We start from the raw sequence: 10,199 nt of genomic DNA on the forward strand, positions 1-10,199 counted from the left end.
GCAGCTCCAGCAACTCCAGGCCTTTCCTTGGCTCTTGGGAGCCCCTTTGCTCCTGTTGGAATGACTTTTCCCCCTCCAAGGGGCTTCTCCTGGCTCTCAGAGACCCTCCCAAATTGCATGGATGTCATTCCAAGAAGGGTCCTCTGTCTCTTCCATACTTGGCTTCGCTTTGTCCTTCTGATCTGCACCAGGGGTTTTCCAGGATCGGATTGGAAACAGCCCATTCACTTTTTTCCCACCAAATCCTACTGGCCACGTTTCATCTCAACCTCGCAGTGAGGATTCTTCTCCCAGTTTTCAGTATTTTAGGGAAAACTCAGGCCAATGGACCCCTCGAGTTGGGCAGAAGAGCCTCTGGGAGACAGATCTTGTGGAATGTCAGCGTTGGAATCCTCCAGGGAAAGGAGAGGCAAGGAGATCTTGGCTTCATTAAATTTCTTTGGAGATCTTGGAAAGCAGGGGAAAAACGTTTGTCAGAAGGCACCAGACACGAGGCTGCTTCCACCTCCTTCCTGATTCCCACCTCTTCACATCCTGTGGGATGGAGTCGGTGTCCTTCCAGCATCCCAAACACCGTGTCTGGGATGTGGGAGTGACACCCCCGTGTTTGGAGCAGCCACGGGACATCCAGGATTCCTCCTCCTCCCACTGTGTGACCCCACAGCAGGCTGGGGACAGACCAGGACTTGGGATGGACCAGAAGTTGGGAATGGACAAGAAGTTGGGAATGGATGAGAAGTTGGGGATGGACAAGAAGCTGGGGATGGAGACAGCCAGGACCGTTTTCCCAGCCTGATCCCAAAGGTTTTCCGGGCCATCCGAGGTCCTGTTTAGCAATAAAAGCCCGATGGCAGCAGGAGGAGGCAGCGACATTTTTGGTCCCAGGATTCCTCTTCCCAATTTAACATCACACACATGGAGAGCCTGGAAGTGGCCAATCCTCTGCCTGCTGGCAGCACAGGGATCCAGTTCCTGATCTGGCTTTTCCCAAGTGCCTTTGGCTCAAGCCCCAGCTCCATGGTTTTATCCTTCCTCCCATCCCACGGGAGGGGAGTGAGGGAGCAGCCTGGGATGGGCCCTGGTCAACCACAGAGGGAGCATTCCCACCTTTCCCACAGAACTGCTGACTCCTCCCTCCTGCTCATCTCTGACAGCCTTGGCCAAACCTGGGCCTCTCCCACCCGTCCTGGGAGCAGCAGACAGGAATTGTCCTCACTGGCTGCTCAAAACCCCACATTTTCCCCCAAATCCCGTGGAATTGTCCCCTTTGCTTTGCACATTTACCACTGTGGGTCCCACACCTGCAGTGGCCATGGAATTATGGAATATCCTGGGTTGGGAGGGACCCACACAGAGCAGAGTCCAACCCCTGGTCCCTCCCTCAACCCTTGACTGTCCAATTCAGCCACATCCTTCTCTCTCCAGCCCTTCATTAAGTGTTTAATTTATCTGCTTCCCTGTGCCCAACTATGGGATTTCTGCCCCAAACCTCTCTCTCTGCACACCCCGTGGATGCTCTGACCTGCTGCTCCCACCACTTCTCCCTCACAGAGCAACTCAACCTCTACTCCAAGGGTTTGTTTCCATCACTCACCTTCCCCCCTCACCCTCCACTCCATGCCTGCTTTTCTATCCAAGCTCTCCCATCCCTGGAAGTGTCCAAGGCCAGGCTGGACCTCAGTCTGGTCCAGTGGAAGGTGTCCCTGTCCACTCTGAAATGACCTTCAAGGTCCCTTCCAACCCAAACCTGGGATTCTTCAGTGCAGGGACCTCCTTTTCCTTCCCTCCCTAAATCCACTGGAGTTTTTCCTGCTGTCAAGACTCACAAAAATCAGGGAAGGTGGGACTGGCAGAGCTCTCCAGGACCCACCTCCACAGCAACACCCTCCACCAATACCCTGTGGGTAATAAAGGAAAACCTGCAGGTGAAAATTGGATTAAAACACAGAAAACAACAACGAGAACAAAAAACAAACCCGGTGACCAACGACCTGGCAGGGAGAGGAACCAGCAGGGGCTGATGTTCAACATAAACCATAAATGGACAAAGGGGAAAAAAAAACAGGGACAAATTCTGCTGGGAAAAAATAAAAAGTTCTTAATTGCTGTCAGAGAGAGGGAGGAGCTGCGGGAGGAGCTGCAGGAGCCAAAGACACAGACAGCAGAGGGTGGGGGTCCAAAGACATCCCACCCCACACACCAACCACGGCACCATCGACTGGGGGTGGCATGAGCCACGTCCAGGAACAACAAATCCAGAGACACCACCAGGGATGTTACAGACACCACCTGGGGCTGAAGAAACCCGACTTTGAGCGTTGAGAAATTATTATTGACAGAGTTCTGGTTAAAAAACCCACAGCCCACCCTCCCAACCGGGCAAAGCCCCACATTGCACAGCTGGCCAAGGCCTTATAAAGGCTCACAGGAACCACAGGGAGAGCCAGGAATCCACGGAGACGACCCAGGGCTCCTTCTCCAGGGTTTGTATAAATATCTGCACTGTCACTGCCTGACAGTCCCATTTCCACATCCCTTAAATACATCCAGCAACCCACAGAGCGCTCACGGCCTTCTCCTGACAATTGTTCTCAGGGATTCACTAAAACGAGTTCTCAGGGATTCACCAAAAAAAGTTCTCAGAGATTCACCAAAAAAAGTTCTCATGCACTTGAGGAAAACAACCCAAAGCACATCCACAGCTTCCCAGGCACTTCCCAGCCTGCACCAGGCCCTGGGATTCACAATTCCTTTGCCAGCCCCAAACCTGGCCCTGTGCCAATGGAAACTCCGCTGCCTGTGCCGGGCCACGTCCTGGGATCCAGCAGTCCAAGTCTGCCATTCCCAGCGTTCCACACGGAATTCCCAACACACCCACAGCCTGGAATTCATGAGGCTGCTATTCCATCGGGGGTTTCTCCCTGGCAGAGGAACGGGGGCCGGGGGGGTCTCAGCTCTGCTGCATCTCCCTCCTCATCTCCTCCAGCGCCGCCTCCCGCTCCCGTAGGAGCTGCTTCAGCCGCTTGATCTTCTCGTCCCGGATCGTCTCGTCCAGGTCCGGGGGAGCCACCGGGAAAGCGTCATCCCGGAAGGAACCTTCCAGAAGGGAGGGAGCCCCTCCGGGAGCCACCAGCTCCGGGATCTCCGAGTCTGTGCCAGCACTGCCCGCCGGGGGTGTCCCCGGCTCCGAGTCCCTCCCTTGGGAAGCTCCGGAGGATCCCGTGGGAATGCTCGGCTCTGGGGAGGCTGGAGGGGGTGAAACGCTCCTGGGAAGTGCACTGGTGGCTTCTGAGCTCGGGCTTGTGGAGGATCTGGAGGAGTTTCTCCTCCTCTTCCCGCTGTCTGACAGGGGGGAGGATCTGATTTTCCTTTTCCTGGTCAGATCCTCCTCCGGATCCAGGACAACCTGCGCGGGTGGGAACAGAGAAAACGCTGGATCAGCTCCCACGCCATGGTCACAGAGCACAAACCACGAGTTCTCTGCTGCAAACCTCTCAGAATTCACTGCCTTTAGCAAAGGGACACATTTCTGTGCTCCGTGCTTTTCTGGCAAAGATTCCCAGATAAAAATTCCAGACCACTCAATTCCCTCCTGGAAGGGGAAGGGCACTGCACACCCGCCTTGGCTGGGCCTGCCCTTCATCCCCTGTGGCTGCTCAAGTTCTTTGATACAAGAGCAAGACAAAGACTTCCCAGTCTGATGGGAAAATTCCAAATGTACCAGAATTCTCCACGTTTAAATTTCCAAAAAGCTCAACCCCAGGAGATGTCCATGACCAGGGGAAATTCCTCTCAGATATCCTGTTATTTCAATCATGGAATTATGGAATGGGTTGGGTTGGAAGACACCTTAAAGCCCATCCAGTTCCACCCCCTGCCATGGGCAGGGACACCTCCCACTATCCCAGGTTGCTCCGAGTGGCCTTGGACACTCCCAGGGATGGGTTTAATCTTAAGAGCAGCTTTAAATCTGCTCAATTTTAGCACAGAATGAGGAAAATCTGAGAGAAGCTCTGGTTGGGTTGGGCAGGGCCACACAAAAGGAAATGCAGGACACTGGCTGAACTTTGGATGGATAAAACCCTTCCCACGCTTTAGGAGGGAAGTTCCCCCTTCCAGGAACATCCAGCCGAGTTCTCCCAGTGACAAAGGACAAAGTTTATAAGGATTTGTAGCTCTGAAGGCTGGCCAGGTCCACGAGTGAATTTATTTTTATAAATTAGTTCTAATTTAGTTCTAATAAACCCAGAGCCTTGAGATAATGGCACTTGGCTGATCTCAAACTCAACTGACACAATTTTTAATTAATTATAAATGATGCTAATCGCAAAATTATCCTTCCATCCCTCTGCTTGTACCCCCTGCACTGCTGGACAAACACAAGGTTAAACACAAACCAGGACACAGAGGCCCCAGTTCCCACCAGAACCATCCCCAGGACTGTCCAGCCACCACCAATGAGGCCAAACTCCCCCAAACCATTTGTTGCCCAAATTCCCTCCGGTGGAGCCCAAAAACGAGCTCTCAGAACGAGGTTTTCGGGTGGTGCTCAGAAACCCCAAACAAGTCCTAGGAACCATTGTCCCAATGATTCCTGGTGAATCCGGGGGTGGGAGGCTCCCAACAACTCCCAGCCCTGCCCTGGCAACGCCTTCCCGAGGGTTTTTAGCCCTTAAAAAATTCCCAGGTACCTTTTCCTCCTGAACACATTCCTGCAGGCAGTTCCCTATTTCCACATCCAGGGTGGATGAGCTGCAGGAATCACTTCTCCTTTCCCGGCTGTCGCTGGAACAGCCCCTTTCCTCTGGATTCTCCCAGGAGTCCTGGATCAGTGGGATTCTCCTCAGGTAAACTCTCTCCTCCTTGGTGAGCCCAAATTTTTTCCTTAATTCCAAGTATTGTTTCCAGTGGGGCCACTTTGGGGGTTGTGTTTCCAGCTCTCCCAGGGAATCCATGTGTTCCCCTTGGACCTGAAACACAGAAGCAGTGAGAGAGCCATCAGTCCCTCTCTCGCTCTCTCCTTCTCTCCATAAAAATAGATAAAATACAGAAATATGGGAAAAGAGGTGATGGAAGGAGAGGAGGACATTGGCTTTGTTTGCCCCCCTCCAAGAGCCTCATTTAGCACAGAGAATCATTTTGGTAAATTATACACATTATCATAGGTCTAACACTCATTAATTACTTAAAACCACATTTTAACTCCCCCCGAAAACAAGGACAATCCATCATGGAACATCCAGAAGGCATCCAGTCCAACCAGCAAGCACAGAAATCAGAGGAGCAACAAGAGAATTCCCTGTTCTACACCTCCAAAGTGCCAGAGGAGGAGGAAGGAGGAGCAGGCAGTGCCTCTGCTCTTTACAACCCAGGGCTTGGCAAATGTAGGGCTGAAAGCAGCACCTTTGCCCAGCTGTTCCTCCCCGAGGTGAAAGGAAATGCAGAAATAAACTGGATTTCGACCATTTTTCAGGTGAGGAACAAGCGGAAAAGGAGGAGGGTCCATGGAGGAAGGAACCTGGACCTGCCTGTGCCTTGCCAGGAGCACAGACTCTGCTCTTCCAGCTCGTTTTCCTCCTGAGAAGCTGCAAACTTCTCCACCTCACATCCCACCTGCAGCCCAAAGCTGTGCTGGGAACGGGTGTGGATCCACCTTGGAGAGCTCCAGCCACCACCAGCCTCCCTGGAGCTCCAGTTCCCAACAATTTATCCCAGGAAGGGATAAAACCCATCTTTGCTGGGCCCCTTCCTCTCCTTCCTGCATTTCTCACTTGCACAGTTCAACCTCAGTGGGGGACACAAAGACCATTTATGGACCAGAACCAACTCCAGGCCGGGATCCCTGGGGACAGAAATCCGTGAACTCCTCAAGGGCCATTTTGTCACCTCAACCCCCCCCAGAGACTGAGGGGGGGGGTTAATTGGTAATTAATTAAATTACCTTGGGCCGGTCCTCCCTGCAAGCCCATTCCTGCTCCCCCTGAGGTGACACAGCCCCTGCTGCCTTGGGCACGGGGTGACTCCTGTCCCTGCCACGGTGCCCCTGTGCCCCCCCAGCCAGGCACAGGGTGTCTCCCGTGGGTGGAGCAGGGCAGGGATGTCCCTGGATGGCCCCGGGATCCTGCGGGGCAGCACCGGGCGGCACCGGGGCCGCGGGGGCGGCTCTGGAGTCGTTTGGGGAGGAATGTTGGGGGTCTGTCCCTGGGTTTGGGTCCCTCTGGGCCAGCAGCACCCCTTTGCTCTTGGACAGCACCAGGTTGACCACTTTGCTGGTGATCTGGTTGACAGCAGAGGAGTCCACGTGCTGGGGCGTCTCCTTTCTGAGTGAAGGCTCAGCAGAGGAGGGGGTTTGTCTCTCAGCCTGGGCTGCCAGGACGTCAGAGCCCCTCTTGGCCAGCAGATAGACCTTCCCATTGTACATGACCAGGGCGTTGTCCTTCAGCGGCGTCAGCTTGGCCTTGCTGGCCCCGGGCCCGCCAGGGCAGAGGGGCAGGACGTTGGCAGAGCTCACTCCCACGTTCTTGGTGTCCGACAGGGTTTTCAGGATCTTGGAAGCCACGTTGTTGGAGGATTTCACGGGGATCAGGCATGGGGCGAGCGGGGCGGCCTCCTGCACGATCCACTGCATGGGGGCCTGGCGGTGCCGCGGCCCCGCGGCCGGGCCGGCACCGGATCCCTCTGGGGCTGCTGCCAACAGCAGGGCTCTGGGAGCCTCGGGGCTGCTCGGGGGGCAGAGGGCCTGCACCCGTTTGGGGAGGGCCTGGGGGGTCCTCACGGTGTTCACGGGGGACACATAAATCACCATCGGCGTCTTGGAGCCGTCGGACGCGGAGGTGGCTGCGGCCGCCAGGATCTTCTGCTGGATGGCCGGGGGCAGCAGGGACGCCGGGACAGACTTCACCTCGGCGTCAGCCGGGATCTGCAGGTGGTGGCCGGAGGGCAGCACCGGGGGCTTGCCGGGGTTTTGTGCTGGGAGGGGGTTTGTGTTGACCACCACGTAGGTTGTGCCGCTCTGGGGCGAGGAGCCGGGCACGGCCACGTCCTGCACAGAGCCCCTGCCCTGCACATTGGCACTGGGAACCAAGCCCTCCTTCTCAGAATCTGCCCTGACACCCTCCTGCTTGTCTAACGTCCTCGTAAGAATGATCTTCCCGGGATTAGGAGACTGGAAGATCTTAACGGATGAAGGCGCAGCAGAACTGCCGAGCTGGGTCTTAAAGGTAAGATGGACAGGGGTGGAGATGTTCCCTGCAGGGCTGTTTGGCATGGCTGGAGCCTGAACTAGAGGCACAAAGCTTCCCGAAGGTTTGGAAATGGGGAGCAATTTCAGGAGGTTTTTTCCATCTGGTCCCGTGGTCTGAAGGACTCGGTACATGCAGCCTGCGATGCTTGACAAAGAGAGAGGAGAGAAAGAGAAACGAGAGGCAGGGTGAGTGAACACAGCACAGACACTTCAACTCAGCAGCAGCAGGGACCTGCACCCCCAGGGACACCCCAGGAACCAGCCAGAGCTGAGCTTTGGGAGCTTCAGGAGCTTCCTTCTGCCCTGCCCCCAGAACATTCCAGGTTTGCATCTCCCACCACCACAAACTGGCTGGAGACACTGCCCAACTCCTGCCCTCCCAGCAGCCAGAAATGGCATCTTTTTCAGCTTAAAAATATCTGAAAAGGCCCAAGGAAACACCTCACATTATCCTCCTCTTCCCCTCACAAGGAGTTACTCTGAACATGAAACCATCGCCTCCTCTCCCATCTCCCTGTTACTGTTCATATCCCCTCGCGGTGCTGGGAACCAGGAATTGCAGGAAAGCTCCAGGAAACCACAAGGCAGATTAGTTGCATGGCAAGATGGAAGCAGAAATTACTTCAGGTACACACAAGAAACCCAGGAATTCAGAAGCAGGACGCGTTTACTTTGTGGGACAGGGTGCAGGTGACCAACTCCTGTGCCCGCATTGCTCGTCCTTGAGACACAGAAATCAAAGGTGGTTCATCCTCAAAGAGATGGAAAACCTTCAAATGCCACCAGGTTTTGAACATTTTTGAGGACAGGAGGCTCAGTCTGGGAAGGAAAAGGCTTCAAAAATGAGAAGAAAGATGGAAACAGCACCAGGGACACTGGGAGAGGAAACAGAGATTTTGTGCAGGTGAAGGGACTCAAACCAACAGAGTCTTGTCAGAACACGGGTCAAGTTGGGACTGCTTCAAATGCCAGGATTTTGGAGTCCATGGCAAGACAGAGAATCTTTCCCACCCCAAGGGGGTTTTCCTGAATGCAGGAGCTCCTGGACTCTCGGGAGGACAATCCCATGCCCAGAGCACTGTGAGCCGACGGAGCCACCGTCGGGAGAGAAGGGACCAAAGGACTGGGAGCTGGTTTCCTGGTCCTGACAGATCCAGAGGGATTAAAAGGCAGAGCTGCCAACCCCTCCTGGAGTTACCAAGGGCATCAGCTCCACCCCACGGAGTTCCCACGCCAATGAACTCACGGAGAACGTGGATTTGGGATCAGTCCCCTCCCCACCCGGGTGACACCGGGGCTGGTTCTGCCTCCCTGGCAGGGAGCTCTGGAATGGCTTTTTCCCTGTCCTTTGGGCTTGGAACAGTGCCTGGGAGGTGTCTATCCCGTGTCCCACCACTGGATCTGCTCCAGGAGTCAGCCAAGGCTTTGCCTTTTCCCACCAAGTGACAGGGATGTTCATCCCAAGGCTGGACAGCTCCTGCTGCAGCTCGGGGGTCCTGTGGAGTGACTAAACACCCCCCACTGTCTGTCCAACCAGACCCTCCCTCCCTGTGACCTGGCAATTAACCCCCACACCCAATATTTTCGTCCAGAGCCTCATTTCTGGGGCACAATGTGTGAGAAGGATCCTTCCATGAAGCATCAGTGTGGTGGGCAGGGAATTCTGTGGGTTTCTGTCTTTCCCCCCCTAAAAACTTAGAGAAGGGGCAGCAGATCCTGTGGTTCTGGGGGAAGCTGCGAGAAGAAAACGGAGCTGGATGTTCTGGACTCAGAAGGGAGAGGTGAGAAGGAGCAGCACTGACAGCAGGAGTTTGGCTCAGACACAGAGGAGGCAGAAATCCCAGTGTGTTTGAACACAAGGAATGCAGAAAAAGGAGATCTTTGGAGCACTTGGAACCTCCCAGCACGGCTGACAATGAATGTCAGGGAGATCAGCAGCTCCTGGGCAGCACTTCGTGTCCTGTGCTCTGGATCTCCCAGGAATTTCTTCACAACCCCACGATCCACAGCCTTGACTGCCCCTCCAGCAGTGAGGATCAACACCCTGATATTCCCAGAGGGATTTTCCAGCAGAGTCCCAGGGAACCTGCTGGTCTGGTAGAGAGCAAAGAGGCACTTACCTCCACCCCAACTACCTAGGGCTGCAAAGGGGCACCAAGGGGCAGGAAAACCTCCTTCCTCCACCTGTCAAAGCAAGGGGACACCTCTAACTGTGGGCAGGAGGGAGGGAGAGATCAGAGGGGGGAAGTGAGGAAAGCAGGGAGGGAGGAGCAGAGGAGCATTTCCAGGGCAGGTTCTTCAGCGGGATCCCAGAGCTCCCCACGGCCCCACCTGGAGTCACTTCGCCTCCAACGGGCTCCAAAAACTGGGATTGACCGCGCCACAAACAGGGATTGGGGAGTTTTGGGGGGGTTGATGAACCCCAGCACTGCAGAAGGAAACTCTAAGCTTTTGTATGTCTGTGGAAAAGAGAGAGAAAGCCCAAAATGGCAACTGTTTGGAAAATCACGGGGTTTGTGCTCGGACCTTGGGCACTGGAGAACCACAAAAAAAACCAAAACACAAGAGAGAAGGGAGGGAAATGTTCCCTGAGATCCTGAGGAGTGGAATTCCCACTCAAACCTCTCCAGAAGAGGAAGGGAAGGACCATTGCCAACATTTTTTGGGCGTTTAAATGGAAAATGTTTCGTTGTAACAACCTCACACCAGAAAGGCTTTCCCAGGAAACACAAAGAAATCACCAGGTTTCATGTTACCACAATAAAAATAAAGCATTTTCACCCATTTTTTGAGTGATGAAGAGGAGAGTTAAAAGTTATTTTACTCCAGTTTTCAGGCCACTGTTAATCTGAATTAATGGATCTTTAAGAATCCCTTAATCTAAATTAATAGATCTTTAAGAATCCCTTAATCTGAATTAATGGATCTTTAAGAATCCCTGAATCTGAATTAATGG

General features: G+C 54.2%; 1 protein-coding gene across 4 annotated transcripts in view; it reads right to left on the reverse strand.

Moving 5' to 3' along the window:
* Window positions 1-2,078: 2,078 nt before the first annotated feature.
* The window catches only part of LRIF1 (ligand dependent nuclear receptor interacting factor 1), a 15,679-nt gene continuing 7,558 nt past the window's right edge, over window positions 2,079-10,199 (reverse strand). For 2 of the 4 annotated variants that reach the window (XM_027701867.1, XM_027701866.1), the window contains exons 2-5: window positions 9,364-9,427; window positions 5,942-7,388; window positions 4,692-4,970; window positions 2,079-3,406 (exon numbers count right to left, since the gene is read on the reverse strand). In XM_027701867.1, the coding sequence (XP_027557668.1) occupies window positions 2,951-3,406; window positions 4,692-4,970; window positions 5,942-7,375 (2,169 nt within the window). In that variant the 5' untranslated portion in view covers window positions 7,376-7,388; window positions 9,364-9,427 and the 3' untranslated portion in view covers window positions 2,079-2,950. The remainder of the gene's footprint in view (window positions 3,407-4,691; window positions 4,971-5,941; window positions 7,389-9,363; window positions 9,428-10,199) is intronic. The other 2 variants (XM_027701868.1, XM_027701865.1) reach the window with 1 other exon arrangement.

Source organism: Neopelma chrysocephalum, unplaced genomic scaffold (assembly GCF_003984885.1).
Source record: "Neopelma chrysocephalum unplaced genomic scaffold, ASM398488v2 Primary Assembly neopelma1_171, whole genome shotgun sequence".
NCBI classification, from domain to species: Eukaryota; Metazoa; Chordata; class Aves; order Passeriformes; family Pipridae; genus Neopelma; species Neopelma chrysocephalum.